Below are 17,076 nucleotides of genomic sequence, written 5' to 3' on the forward strand. Positions count from 1 at the left end.
TTTACTTCCAAAACCGAGCCCTGAGCCGCAAAGCCTGAAGGTGGTCATTGCACGCAGTGATTGTTATTTGTTACCAGTCGCCACTCCATGGTAGACTCGCGTAGTCGTGTGCTATTGACAACCGATTAATTCGATACAAATCGATTAAAATGTCGTAAGCGCTGTCGACGATAAAGATTTTGTAAATAAAATGGAGGTCGAGAAAAAAGTGGATGAGTGTGCAGTGATGGAGAAGCCTAATTACATGCTTATGTCCTTGCAAAGGATACTGGTGTTGTTTGTAATATTGGCAAGTGTTATTGTGGTTGTTTACTATACGCCTATGCCAGGTGCGTGAATTTGTAAACTATATTTATTAATTTAATGCTTTATTGCACACACAAAATAGAGAAATGCAGAAACAACAATAACGATTATTATTCATTTTTAATTTGTTATAATGAATACAAACATATGGACCAATTTGATTAAGTGCTTGCTTAAGTACGTAAGATTATTTACAGGCTTAATTTATATTTTACGAAGAAATTAACATATCATACACATAGTAATAGAGAATGATAATTTACAAATACACAACAAAGTTTATAAACATTAAATTATCAACGATATATTCTTTTATATGATTCCGTGTCGATTTATTATAAAATAGTAATACGCTACTTCATTCTGTCGTTAATTTCATTTTCGAAAACGAAAACATCTCGTACTTAAATAAGGAGCAATTCTGAATCACACAGAACCGGTATATTTAATTTTTAAGCAAAACACTTTTTATTCTACAAATGGAGTTGTTGAACTTGAAAACACGTTTTTCTTATTAGAACTTTTGTAAACAAAAAACCTTTTACATGTATACTATTGAAACTAAACATAATACCAATACCGCTGTCATTCAGCTGATGCTGGTTAATGACTATTGCAAGAGATAGTAGGGTTTCCATCTCAAATTGACAAACATTGTGACAGACATATTTTAAAATCCGAAAGATATTTAATATAAAAAAATAAGTTTGGGAAATGTTCTTATGAAAGATACTAGATACAATATCAATGCTATTTGGAAAATATTGCCTTGATATTTTTATCTTGGGCAGATTTATAAAAATTATTTGTTTTTTACAGAGGAATACTTCGAAAACTGTGATCGAGAATGCCATGAGCTTGATTGGCCGATGATATGTAGAGTGAAACTAGTAATAGAAGTTTATAAAACGTATAGCAAGTAAGTTACAAATTACAATTAACAAAAAACCATAAAATACGCTCTTTTAAAAAAGAATACACGGTTTATTCTTAATGCTATTTTTTCACAGATCCTGTAGCAATTGTCTAGAAGCAGGCAAGGAATGTCCGCCGATGTGCATCACAGCCGACGGTAGAGTCCGAGGAGTACTCTCGGCTAACAGGGAACTCCCGGCTCCTGCATTTCACGTGTGTCAAAATGATATTCTCGTTGTGGACGTTGTGCATCGGGCACCAGCACATGCGCTGTCGATGCATTGGCGAGGACAACCACAGAAAGAAACCCCATTTATGGATGGAACACCCATGCTAACACAGTGTCCCCAACCAGCCTATACCACATTCCAGTATAAATTCCGCGCTTCAAAAGCTGGCACTCATATGTACCATGCTCATTCCGCTGCTGATGCAGCTGATGGTCTAGCGGGCGCTTTAATTGTCCGACAATCGCCACGACTTGATCCTCTAAAGAAATTATACGATATCGACGCCACTGATCATACAATTTTTGTGGTAGAATGGGGACATTCCATGGGCCCATTGGCTGGAATTACTTCTAAAGTTCCAAATGCAGAATCCTTATTAATAAATGGAAAAGGAAATACTGCTGAATCACCAAACGCTCCGTTATCAATATTCAATGTTGAATATGGTAAACGCTACAGATTCCGTCTCGCATACGGCGGCGGTATAAAAAGTTGTTCGATTAAATTTTATATTGAAAATCATATTTTAAACCTAGTTGCACTAGACGGTGATATGATTGTTCCTGTGTATGTTAATAGTATTACATTAGGTCGTGGCGAACGTGCAGACTTTATATTGGAAGCTAATAAAATGTCTGGTGTTTATGACGTGAAAGTTGTGGCCGATAATACGTGTCAAGAAAATTTAGAAGGTCTCGCAAAATTAGTGTATCATAAAGAGCATAAAACACTACAAAAACACGTTACAGTGGCTGATGTTGTAGCGGATAAAGATTTTACAACAGTGATAAGTGATTTGTGTACGGAAGACAATGTGTTGTGTTTGAATGAAGTGCATTCATCGAGTCACCTTCCGGAAAGCCTCTCTGGATTAATAGATGAGACTATTTACGTGCCCTTCAATTACTCGACTCGACAAATATCCGTAAAACGATTAGGTAAGTTATAATAATTGCTATATAAAGAAATAATTATGGTAACAGAAGTTCAAAATATCTCAGCTTGGTATACGTTTCAAAATTAATACTAAATTAGATTATAATTCAATACTTATGGTAGGTATTCATCTAAATCAGTGATTTTCACTAATATCTATATGATGAGTCAAACAATTTATTTCACTCTTTATTGCCAAACACGTTGGAAATGTAATAGGCTGAATCGAGATATAAGGTTCAAGCGAGGGTCATGTCAGTGATGAGTTTCTCAGGTTCTCTAAAGATAGATATGTCTTGTAAGTTTATTTGTCGATGTACATATATATGTCCTTTATAATGATAACGTGCAATATGTTCTACTGCAACTAATAAGTTTTGGTAGATCATATTGCCAACATTGCTCTTCATTAGTAAAATATTGACTGAAATTTTGATAAAGAAGTTTAGAGAGTAGTTTTTTTTATTGTTTACGATATTATTTTTTAAACGCCAAAAACATTTTTCTCCTTAAAATCGGAGGTTCTCAACCCTACTCGGCCTATAATCACTGACTTTATTATGTTCTCTCCGGCTTCGGCTTTTGTGTGAAAACGTTACAAACATACAAAAATACAAAAATACAAAAGTTTCCTCTTAACAATATTTGTGTAGGTGAAAAAACACTAATGTGACAATTCGATTGTCTATCACACTAAAGTAAGAAACGAATAAAAAGGGCTTCGTATCATTATACATATTGAACACTTTTCGCCGTTTTGGAAAACGTGAAAAATAGTTTGATTACATACAAAGGTCATATCAAACGTTGTAACATTTGTAGACAAACCGATTCTTCTCTTTAAGTGATTTCAATAAATGTATAAATTTTAAATTAAATATGGCTAATATTTTAATTAATTATATTTAATTTGTGTTCTATTAAATTCGCAGTCTCCTTATCTTATCGAGATAATTAAGTATATATTGTTTAATGTATCTAACTGACAAATAATTCCTGGGGTGGGTGTTTATATTTGTAATACATCTTAACATCTTAACAACAATTAGAAATATGAAGATCAGATAGAGGTTAACTTCTTAATATAGATTATATAACTAGTAAAACGTTAAAATACATTTCTTTCGCACTTTTAAAGACAGTGATATTATATATTTTAACATAACCTTTATATCAATGTAGTTTATATACAGCTACATGATACGGAGAAGAATGAACGAGATTTCTCTTTACAAAATATCAAGCAAAGGTTAATGGGTCGTTTGCTCACCTTTGAAGCCCTCGATTTTTTACGTAAAGTATAAAAATAATAATTATTTCATCACCCTAAAGAGCAATTTGCAAGAATTGCTAAATAAAATGGTCACGGAAACGGAAATTTCTTTCATGTTGTAGTTTTTTATTGATGTAAATAAATATTTTATTATATTTAACCATACCTTACTTTACTTACATTATGTAAGCGGCGCACTTAAAGTTTGAAGCGCATGTATTTGATTTTATCGAGTAACAATCAATCTAATTTAGTTTCAAATTGTCAGAACTAGAACAATTTTAAATAGGACTGCATGTGGGTAAACAGCATTCAAATAAACAATAGTTAAAATTGCAACACCTAGGAAAAAAAAAATTAAGGTAACAAACCCAAAAAATGCAGCCGAATTGAACACCTCCTTTTTGAAGTCGGTTGAACATTAACGCTGCTTTATGTTACATCTTTGCACTAAATTGAATATTTTTTTAAATGCCTATTTGAAAATTTACTGCGATTTCAAATTCACATTTATTCCAGTTAAATGTTTCTCATTTTATTATTTTGTTATACGACCCGCGTGGATTAAAATAACGAAGAAGAGAGAGAGAGAGAGAAGAGAAGTTATTTATTTCACCCGTCCTATTCTAATCAAAGTAATCACACTTATATTATTAATTAGACAGTTTGTTTGTTTGGATGTTTGTCCGTCAATCACACTGAAACTACTGAACGGATTTTGATTTGAAGTTTGGTATACAGACAGGGTATGAGTTGACTTGGGTCATATGTTACTTTTTATCCCGATTAAATAGTAATCGGGATAAAAAGTAACCTATCAACCAATCCCTTAGGATAAAGCAGGAATCTTGATATCCGGGCGGAGCCGGGCCAAGCGTCTAATAAATTATACATCTGAACGCTCTTTTAAATATTTGTGGCTATATGAGACTGTAAATAAAACTACAAAGAGAATTAAAGTAGGTCATCACTCGACACTCGATTGTTGTAACTGTGGCGAAAGCGTTCCTAATTATATAATGTACAGAATATTTCAAACGAAAAGCAACGATTTATTATTTTTAAAGAGCTGTAGTGAAATCGTTTAGTAACGTGATTACAATCATTTTGGTTATTTATTACGTGTTCAGGACTTTTTGGGCAACGGTAGAAAGCTTAAAAACAATGTATATACATAATACACATGTATTTTTCACTACTTAAGTCTTTGTAGAACCCAAAATATGTATATATCAATACAATTTCGTTAATATGACATACATTATCGTTTCAATATGAAATGTACTGAGAGGATATATATGTACTTTTTCATGTTAGGGAAAAAGTTCGGATAAGCTTAGGACAGTGTTAGTTTAGGACTGGTTCGTCACTTTTTCCAACGCGGCTCGTTTAAAAACAATTTATTAGTAAGCCAGCTAGAATAATCCACACCAAGTATTTTTATACCTTCGAAAAAGAGGCATTTAGTTGAAGAAATCGCTAGAGCTTCTCTAGGTGGAGTTTAGCTATTTGTTTATATTACTAAAAAGTAGTTATTATCATAAAATCCATGAATAAAATATCACAAAGGTTATTATTTCAGAGATCACTGATTGTAAAATGTATTACATAATTACGAAATATGAAATTTCCATGAAAAATACATTTTTACATGTAAATTTAGACTATGTCAATCTCTAGCCTACTCAGGACACGAATCTTACCATAGAATCGCTCTGCTTTATTAAATATTAGTAAGGATTAATAGATAAAATCTCCGTAAACCACCATAAAGATACGCCTTTCGCTATGAATCTTTATAAAAAGTTTTTATTTAAACTAGGAAATGAAAGGTATAAGTTTTAAGTAAGATAAGGTAAGTCGATGTAACAACTTCGCTAATTTTATTTAAGTTTCAATGCAGCTTCTACTTGAATGAATATATCGTTTGTATAAAGTAAATTTCGTATCTTACGTGAAGTTCTGTTGATTAGGGGACTAGATAGTTCGTAACTAGAAACGGTATAGTCTAAGAGCGTGATGGCCAAACCTACGACAATCATAGAAGCTGAAAGTTTATCTGTCATACAGATAAGAACGATTCCAGATTATAAAACTTAGCGGTTTGGCACAGATCATAATAAGAACCTACCCTCCTTATAGTACTTTTTATTGATTTTTAAATATTTAAATGAAGCCTATAAAATTCTTTAACGTTATTAGTACTTGAATGAGATATTAACTCTTCCAATCCACGTTACATTGTTACGGATTGATGTAATGATTTATTTGCGTAAAATTGCACTAGAGAATTTTGGAAAACTTCATTAATCTCTAATAGATTTTATTCATAAATCGAAAAACGTTTTGAATAAAATACAGAACAAACTAAAGAAAATTGCTGTCTGCGTAGCGGCACAGAACAATAAGTGCAAGTTGTCGCGGGCTCTTGAGCTACTAATATTAGAATATACGTACAAAATTATGGTTTGTTGCAGCGAAGGACTAAACGTATGAAGGAATTTATCGTTTTAGTTTGAACCAGAGAGAGATATAAGTTGATTTCAATACAATTTACTGAAATACTACTACTATCTACTAAATGATGTCAAAATAGTAGATTTATAAAAAAACTAATTTTGATGCAGTAGCCCAATAATAACCTATGTAGGTAATACGTATTTTTAATACGTTAAAAAAATGTATTAAACTGCATTAACTTGGAACTATTGGAATAACATTATTTAATGGATTGAGAACAACGGTAACAAGCGCATTATTAATTACGTATGTGACGTTGTGTGAAATAACCGTATTTTTACTATATAAATAATCTATTTTCATTACGTAGGTATATGATCACATTTAAAATACGAAAAAAAGATGAATTCATAATTCAAATTGCAGTAAATCATCTCAAGAATTAACTTATACACACACCTACCTATATATTATTTTTAAACTAAGAATAGATACAAAATTCTACACCGGTTACATTTATCATCGTCGCAAAGTAAGATCGTTCCAGTTGAAACTTAAGCCAGCTAAAGTTATGACAATTCGTTTGTTCTCAAGTAGAAGGTAACACGGAGGGAATGTTGTGGATATAGTAATATTGCGGCTTCTGTTATGCAAGTGCATGAGCGGCAAGTTAGTAGGGCGCAATTATTTTGTAATTTCAACAAAATCACCATAATGACATAAGCGCTGTGTTAAGAGAATGTCACCCGCGAATTAGCTATGTAGTAAGCGATTATGAACGACCGATAGTTTCTTTAACTAATGAATAACGTACATGCAATTGTACCATTTCATTTCATAGGTCATGGGTAATATTGAAGAGGCGATTTCTACACATGTTTTCAAATGAGCGACGCGTGCTTGTTTTGTTTTTACGAATTTTTTTTTCCCTTTCGTAACCAACGCGGCACCAGTCTTGCTTCTGAAAACCTATAATGAAATTACATCCAGATGATTGAATATAGAGTGGTTTTTAGATATATTACAAAATAACATAAATGTATAATATTGCAGCATTAAAGCGTGTATAAGGAAAGTGAAGTAATCACCAACAAAGATAATCACATATCCAACCGCGACTAATGTTTCTTGGTTGGCGTAATCATTGGAAAAATAAAAAATATGCTTGCGAAATACAGACCATTTATCATCGACAATGCTAAGATATTATATATGTATAAGAGAGTACTTTTTACTTATTAATTGTAATACATGTTTTGAGGAACGAGTTTACTTTAACTGTTACTTAACCTCTTTTTTATTATTTGTTGTTATAACAGTAACATATATACACCATCTTTGAAAATTTCACAATATCAGAAATCATCACATTCAGACTGACAGACAGATGGACAGCGATGTCTCAGTAATATTAGTATGCTTTCTGTGGTAATAGGAACCCTTTTTGCCCTCTGGGTACGGAATGCAAGAAGTGATGTATTGTTTTTAAGATCTGCTGTATATAGTTTATATAATTTTCTAGTTTTAATATTAAGTTATCCTTATATGTACCGCAGTATGTCATCGAAGGGTCATCTACATAAAATAACTGCAATGAAATCGAATTTGGTCTTGTGAATTATAAATCTCGATTAAAAGGCTTTGGAAAAAGATACAAAAATCATTGGTTATACAGTGCAACACATGGTTCAAGTAAATTTAAATGTGAAGAGTGCAATTAAGAAGACAAAAACCTATTATACAGTGGTAATGTGCTATTGCGAAACGCTTACACTATTGAATTCTATACGGTAGTAGCAATGTTTAAGCTCTCTACAAAAACAAGTACCAGCAATATTTGCTAATAATTTATCCTCAGCAATATACAAAAGGGCCGTAAAGATTTAATGTTCGACGGAAATGCTTTAACTGAAATTGAATAACTGATGTTTATTACGTAATGTTGAATTATATTTTGAATGAATAAAAATACGTTGAAGCTGTTATGTTTTATATCATGTACTATATTTCGGCCTGCTACTTCGCCCGCATAGTTTATCGAATTGTATCTCATGGTTATGATATGTTTCCCCGTGGTTAAAGTGCCCTATGTCACTCTTGCTTCCTAAATATCTTCAGACATAAAAATCATAGAATCGCTTCGTTACGACGTGAAAGAACGATTTACAAACAAACATACTGCTACGTGTATAATGTTCGTAAGGATTTGAACGAATAATACTTACAATTAAATATATGATAGTTATTGATTGTAATGCCAAATTGAGTAACCATCAGACATCAAAGCTGAGAATATTGGATTAACAAAAGTGAGACATTAATAAATACGACTTAATTTACTGACGGTTTGGGTATATTATATAGACGTCCGTGTAGACGTTTCGTTTTTCAACTTGCTGCGATAAAATATCCAGCATGCTGCTATAAAAATTACACTAACTAGCAGACAAGCTGCTCGCCTCAGCTCCACGCAGATAGACATAACAAGTTTTTTAATTTTTTTTTAAGTTTTCCAATCCAAGCGGAGACATATACTAAGAACGAATAAGAGTTATAATCTGTTCTACCATTCTTGAATTATAAGTGGTGTACAACTTATATATTTGTATGTATCCTTTTTTGGTGACAGTAAAATTTTTATTATTAGTATTACTACATACAAATTATTATCAATGAGCTGTCAATATGCTTCCATAGTTTCTTTCAAAAAGATGAAACAACGTCACAAAATATACCAATAATTGAATGTATCTTGTATTGGCTAACTTATAACAAGAGAAAGTTTCAAGGACGATAATCGATGGACATATAGTACAAGCATGAAAATAATGTCTCTGTCACCTTTATTAATTACGGTATGTAACGGGATAACTTTGTAAATGTGTTTGAGATTACCCTGAGATTTCTGACAAAGCAAATTCATGTTACACATTTTTATATTAAAATTTTTTTACAGTTGTACATTTAGAAATAAAAAAAAAATACGTTACATCACGGGGAGACCATGCTGTAAAGTGTTCGAAACGTCGGGTTAATAATATAATGAATAAATCGCATTTAGAATCCGTTAATAAGTTTTTAATTTCCTAATTCATGTTGACAAAAAAAACTTTGTAATAACTATTTATGCAGCTATTAGTCCCTTCCTGTATTCTCACATTTTATTTTAGCAATTTATACGAATTTCCAAAATTACTATTGTGTCACATTTATAGCCTTCCAAGAATTTACAAGCTGAAAATTCTATTTTCAATTCAAATTCCATTCCCATTGTTGAAAATAATATTTTTTTTTAATGAAAATTACGTTTAAATGCTATTTAACGTTTTGTTTAAAGTATTTTTAGGTTATGGAACTAAACTTAAATGTGTTAGATATCAAACATATAAAGATTTATTAATAATTTCAGACTAAATTATACAAAACAGAATGGTACGTAATATAATAAGTGCATATTATATTCTAAAAGGTGGGTAATGGCTACGTAATATTCTCCGTAAATATTGATTAAAGGCTAGATGACGTTAGACAAACATATCGGGCTAAGCATATTGGTTTTAACACTTGTTTCCTTGAGAACAGGAAACCATAGAGTGCTTTGTGAGAAAACTACAGTACACTTCAAGTAGAAATTGTTTTAGCACGTATTGAGTAACGAATAACGTTACCAAATGCATTGTATTGCGAATCAAAACATACTTTTAATTGATATTAATTACATACAATTACATTCTATTTGAATGCATTTAAAGATGAAATCATGTACCAAATTCAAGTGAATGATGTAAATATGTAAATCTTACTAAAATGTTTTAATTCATTAGTTATTTTTTAAACCAAAAGGATTAAAAAAATAATAATTTTCGACTTTTCGTTAAATTATTTCATTGAATATGACGAAATAATTATATAAATGCACTGGCTGTTGAATGTGATTTCTATAATAGCGTAGCGTTAATATAATTTATTTTACATTATTATATTTAAACGAATAAAATGAATACGACCTCGTAATGACTAATTAAAAATTTGAATAAATTATGAGTATAGCATGTATAATTTGGTTGTAGTTTAAAATGTCAATGTCATAGTGAATTTGTTATAATTTTGTGCTAAATCAATGGTGAGTATTATAAATTGCGAGTGTTTTATCAAAGAAAAGAAAGATATAGCGTCGAAACATAGAAAGAGGAAAGATGTCTTTAGTAAACTGCTTTCAACGGTTCTTTTTGTCAAAATTCGATCAAATTTATATGAAAGTAACGGAGACATGGAGGCCATACGGGAGACACATACTTAAAAAAAATAATCGTCTAAATCGGTTCATCCAGTCCAATGCTCTGAGGTAACAAACCCAAAAAAAAAACAGGCGAATTAAGAACATCGCCCTTTTTTTAAAAGTCGGTTGAAGTTATATACACGTTGATCTTCCGGAATCGTACGGCAACCGTGGGTAGCATGACACATGTTTATTGTTTTTTTCACACAGACTGTGCTAGTTGAAAGAGAATAGTTTGATGTGGGAATTCTGCGGAGTAACTGATGTTTTTGTAAGAAGATAATTATCTGTACTAATTTTATAAAATAAAGATTATTCACCTACACAACCAATTATGAAAACTCTTAAACTAGTAGAATATTAGTATTTTCATGTGTTTGATTTTACGCGAGTATTATGCATTTAGAAATTAAAAACTTTATAACGGATTTTAAACGCGATTTATTCATTATATTATTAACCCGACGTTTCGAACACTTTACAGCGAGCGTGTCCCCCCTGACCGAGTCTCCCCGTGACCACGCTCGCTGTAAAGTGTTCGAAACGTCGGGTTAATAGTAGGATATTATTGTTTTTATCTCTTGCCAACCATGAAGACCAGTTGTCGTAGGTACCTATAGCTAATGTGTAACATTAATTTCAGAGAGTTGGGGCCAAACCGATGGACACCGCTTTACCTATCCAGAATCCCCGCTGTTGACGCAGTCCTCCGACGTCTCTGCAGAGTCGCTGTGTACCTCTGAAGCTGGTCATGCAGAGGAGTGTGTGCACGTCAAGAATATCCCATTGGATTCCACCGTGGAAATAATAATGTTTGACCAAGGTAACATATTATCACACCTATTTAAATAAAGTCGTGGATAACATCTATAGAAATACGAAACAAAAAGAATCTGCGAAAGCATATCGATCGCTAAGCCACAAAATATCAAAACAAATTTTTCTAAATGCAAAATTTTCCAAGGGATTATTTTTAAATAGAATATTATTATTTATCTTCGCAGTGGAATAACATAGGTTTGACCTATTCAAACTTCCCACGCTCTGGCTTCATACAATCCAATTTTAATGTTGAAAATTAAACTGTAATCCAATCAAAAGGTTTCAGAATAGACTAATATAAAAATACAAGATAATAATTTCTGCTGTATAAATGAGAATAATAACAAACCTTTCAGCTTGTGTATTAATCACCTCAAATACCACATATTAATAAATACTCGTTCATTGTATTTAATCAGTGAGAGTACGGGTATTAATTTATTCGTAGCTTTACGTTTCATAATTAATAAATTGTGTACGACTTAAACGAGATGTGCGGTCTTATTGCACTATTTATAGCTCTTCAAACATCCCAAATTTTCAATTGTCAACGCTTGTCAAATTTATTATTATTTAAAGAAATAGCCTACACAGTTAAAGTGATGTCTACCTTTGGTTATTAGATTTATTTAGACTTTAGTTAAGTGGTGACGGCTTTTCTTCGAAAGCTAGAACATGTGGTAAACATTTTAAGTGAAGATGACGTGTGTCAGATTCAACATGCACAATGCTCATAAAAGCTGTGTTTTGTTAAGTAATGTTGACACTCTTCACATCTTGTGCGAATATCGCTTGCTTTGAAATTTCTACGTATAATATGGATTTATGGGAAACGCGTTATGCAAAGGGAAAAAGATTATCTTTTAATTACCTTTTTTTTGGTCCAGCTATTTGTTTTTAATACAATCAATATGGTACAAACCTTCAATATTAATAACCTTACCTGTGATATTGACATTAAAGGCATCGTGTAGCAAGGTTTTGCCTTGCCGTTGTGGTTTTCCTTAAATGCAAATTTTAAAAATTACCGCATGCGAACCCTTGATTGTAAGATCAGAAGTAATTTAATTAATAACATTCAATGCGTCAACGGATGGTAATGCTTCATAGCTCATGAGAACATCAAAAGAAAATAACATCTAATTCAAATAAATACATACGTCCTAATGAGCATAGTTAATTATAGAAAGCCTGAGGGGATTATTCTGGTTAATATTATAACGGCCATGTTGTATCAGGCATGTAAATTGAATTTCGACGCTATGCTAGCTTAAACAGTAAATCAATAACAACGGCTACCCACGTATATTGTCAATCGGTATCGAATTAATTTATCTCGATAGTACGCTGCGGTTATTGAATTTGAAGGTTTATTGTAAGGTTATGTACGATTAGGTTGGGAAATAAGGTGTTATTTATGAGTGTTGGATATTCTTTTGTTATCGTGTAGTCATTTTAACACTAAACAATTGCTAAATTATTGTTTAACAATCTTAGTACTTGATAATTTTAACACATCTGGATGTTTTACATAGAAACTGAAGGACAGTTGTCGCGACTTAGCTAATGACTAAATAAGGTTTATTTGCCACAGTTTTTCGATCTATATAATATTGGAGTAAATGAATTTACACCTGAGCCACGGATAAGATTGATAGTCTAATAAAAAATGTACATATACACGAGTGTTCTCTACAGCCAAAACAATCAATTGGTATGAGTTCTTTCAGAACACGCTTCGGGAATATGACCATTTACCATTTCCGTGACGTGTATGAGTTTATTGAAAATTTATGATTGCAGTTATTTTTGATTCATTGCTTCCTATAACAATTTTCCCCCGTAAGTTTCGGATCCATCGCATTATGAAAATGACTTGTATGAATATTTCGAGACATTGCATGGTCTTTTATGCAATTTATGTTTTAATTTAAATTTTCTGAACTAAATGTACATGTAAATGCTCCGTTCCGTTTTGTTATTTATTACAACAATAGAATATATGCAGAAATTAATTAGCTGTAATAACATTTCATATATTGCGTCGTATCTAATTGCATTCGGCCAAAATGTTACTTTCTAGAGAGCACTTTGATTACGGCACTGAGAGTAGTGAGTGGAAATTATAATAATATACCAATGGAGTATAATTAAGATAAAGTACAGTTTGAGTAGTAGTTATTCATGCATTAACTGAAATGGAGGCAGGTTTTTAATAAGGACCCAATTATAAGCGGATCTGATTAAAACGCCACTTACGATATTTCGAAATTAAACTAGAATCTGAAATGTATTAAATTAAAAATCAAACGTTTTTAATGAATTTTAACGTTAATTTAAATGGTTAAGTCATAATTAATTTTTGGTTGTGAACGTAGGGATAAACTTAATATTAATCACGTTTAAATACGTTCAAGTTTTTAATTTCTAAACGTATAATACTCGAGTATAATTAGACACGAGAAAATATAAATCGTTATATAGTATATTCATTGTGAACATTTGTTTGTGAAATAAAATTGGCTTTGAAATTCGATTTAATCATAAAAATATTCAACCAGCGCTTCCAACACTGCAAGCTTGGTTAGAGCTAGGAATATTAAACAGGTATTGGACACGAGTAAACTAAGATATCAGACTTTTATAAATGTTAATTAAACTCTGTATGTGCATTCCAATAAAATTTAATTTCAATTGAATATAAAAGTTCATGTAAAATATTAATATAAAAGGCGGATTTAAACGCGACTAATATATAATTTTATTACATACAGCGGACGCGGTCACGGACAGGTCACTATCCGAACATATATAACGTTAAATAAAACACAACAAACGTTTTGAAATTTAATAATCGCGTGAATTTAATCACGTGATACACAAAGACTTTTCTTTCGCTAATTCACAGAAACCATAAAGATGTTAGAGTGACGTCTTAAAGCAGTACTAATTCTAGTATGGAAAAGTAATGGCTTATGATGGCATACATACAATGCCACTAATTTATCTCTCACCACCGCATATAATAATATTTTACCTTTATAATAAATAATACAAATAAATAATAATACCTTGGTTGTCACTTTTAATGTATTCGGTATATTTAACAATTAAAATCAACAAAACACAGATCGCCTAAAGTAAATAACTGACAACTGAATGACATTTGAACATTTTAGTTTATAATTCGCAATTCAAAAATAATTTGGTAGCATCGTAGCTATAAGACGTTACGGTAATCCCCTGCTCTTTCTGTGTTTTGCTGGTTTACTTTCGTTGCTTTCAAATACTATATAATTATAATATAACCACAAATAATCTTCTGTTGTATATAACCGTTGATTGCAGCGGTATGAGGTTAATATATCCGCGAAAGGCTGTGTTACATTTGTGAAATAAGATATACGCATTACATATTATGTGCGAAGAGATATTTAATATGATCCCTGGGCACGTATTTGAGTTAAAAGCAAAATGACATTTATAGGAATTTGCCCTTGATAATAAAATGTATAAAAATATACGCAAATTTCCGTATTTTATATTTAGTACGGTGTGTCAAATTATTGTTATTCATTTTGTAAAATACCTACGTATTAAAAGATAAGACCTGTTAATTACATATTTTATATTAAGTAAATTAAGCAAGTATTTAACATAAGTCGAAACATTTTGTTTTATAAATATTTTTTCTTGTTAGGATTTTTTGTTTGTTAATTGTAAAAATATGAAGATTGAGACCCTCCTCCTTTTCTGAAGTCGGTTAAAGAGGATACGTTGATATCATAAGAGAATTTTAATGCCACATGATTGTAATGAAGTGGTACTTGCATCACGGCTTTCTTGCCTTTGGTCATTTGCTATGCTCTCATCTCTTTAAATTATGAGAAAAATAACGAAAAACGTATTACTCTTGAGCTGGTTGTAATGAAACCAAGTATATCTACTAATTTAAACAAAAACTAAGGCATTCATAGAAAAAGTTTTGAAGTAATGTTCGTTTAACAATAAAGACGACATAACGACTATGTAGTCGTTATAATATTAGTGTATTAGTAATGGTATTTTTGTTCTTGTTTTATATTTGTTATAAATTAATCTGTGATAATATTCTGTCCAAGTACGAAAGGAGATAATGAACCGACGTTATTAGCTCAGAATATTCAAAACATTTGTAAGTCAAAGTACAGCTACAACTGTACAAAGTGAGGCGGTGGATACATTTTTAATAGAGTGGGAAGTAATGACCTCTGACTTATGAATGACCCCTGGAAAAGTCGCTGTTACAGTACAGAGCATAATTAAGCCTATAGTTACGCGATTGTACTAAAATAAGTCTGCGTGCATAGATGTTATATGAATGTAATTTTAATATCTTTACATCAATTTTATGAGCGTAAAACTGAAATAGAATGTTAGCATCAAGATAGAACAACAGTGGTTTTACAAATGTTATTATTTTACAATCTTCCAAGTTGTATTATAAAGATTGTGTTAAGTTTTATGTTTTTAATTTTTAATTGTAATTACTTTTCTTAATGATTATGTAGGCTATACTTACATCAATGAGATTGAACTGTTTTAATTGTATGCAATATATATTATGCAACTGTACCAAATAAAATATGAGTCTGTAATCAATTAATAACAGGATGTTGTTGTGTTTTTGCATGCAATTAACCGTGTCAGAAATAACATCTATGATTAATTGGAATATTAAATAATCTCAAATAATGTGCGTGTTTTAAGAGTTATTCTAGAATTAAATTTAACAAATATAAATATAATTATGTGCGTATTTGTGACTTTAAACTGGAAAACGTAAGCCATTGCTGTGGTATTTAGCTAACCTTTACATAATTTCAATTTATAAAGTAATAAATAACCGAAATATTTATATAATATTACATTACGTCATAAGCTTATTGCAAATGTATTACGTATTTAGTGTCCTGAATACATGTTTAGATCGCGGTAACCACATAACACACCGCATAAAAGCTAAAATTTATGCGTTTAAATATATGTCGAAACCTCGCTCCATACAATCTACTATATAAAAATAAGTCGGGTTTTCCTTCCTGACGCTATAACTCCAGAACGCACGAACCGATTTCCACGGTTTTGCATTCGTTGGAAAGGTCTCGGGCGTCGTGAGGTTTATAGCAAAGAAAATTCCGGAAAAATTTCAACAGAAAAGCGGGAAAAACGAAGCCATCTGGTGGCGAAACGGAGTTCGCCGAGTTTGCTAGTTATTTATAACAACGATAATGTATTCGAAGTAAAAGATACAATTGAAACACTGTTAATAGACCATTGTGTCATATTCTACACAGAATTTTATTGATTTATATCAGTACGGAGGTTCTTCGATAGACTAAAACATAATGAAAAAAAAAATTGTCAAGGTGATGGTACCGGCAGCCCATAAATTATGCTGTTATCATACAGAGAACTGTTAAAAAGAACTGAACTGTTATCGCCACACTGGTATCAATAACCAAATGTTTTGTGTGTGCATCTTCTGGTCTCTAAATTAATTTTAACCGTATTAAGCTTCACGTATTTCCAATGTGCCCGTTGAAGACACGACTCCTGGTCTAAACTAGGTTGAGTGGTATTAACCATTCGATTTCTTTAATTATGACGAGTATGATACAACCATTAATCATGTGTTTTAGTTGCGACAGCCTAGAATTATCTAGATCTTTTTTCGTATTGTAATTAAAGTTTGTCTATTGCCACAGGCACATTTATTCAACTTTTACTGACTATGCTATCTATATATACTTAGTCTGGCCATAAATACTGTTACACTTAATTATAAAAAAATATTACATTTGAATTTCGAATCT

General features: G+C 31.4%; 1 protein-coding gene across 1 annotated transcript in view; it reads left to right on the top strand.

Annotated features, from left to right (window-relative positions):
* The window catches only part of LOC119835127 (laccase-2-like), a 19,428-nt gene continuing 2,352 nt past the window's right edge, over nt 1–17,076 (top strand). The window contains exons 1-4 of the mRNA XM_038359783.1: nt 1–329; nt 1,126–1,225; nt 1,317–2,389; nt 11,043–11,222. Coding sequence (XP_038215711.1) covers nt 191–329; nt 1,126–1,225; nt 1,317–2,389; nt 11,043–11,222 — 1,492 coding nt within the window. The 5' untranslated portion in view covers nt 1–190. The remainder of the gene's footprint in view (nt 330–1,125; nt 1,226–1,316; nt 2,390–11,042; nt 11,223–17,076) is intronic.

Source organism: Zerene cesonia, chromosome 20 (genome assembly GCF_012273895.1).
Source record: "Zerene cesonia ecotype Mississippi chromosome 20, Zerene_cesonia_1.1, whole genome shotgun sequence".
NCBI lineage: Eukaryota > Metazoa > Arthropoda > Insecta > Lepidoptera > Pieridae > Zerene > Zerene cesonia.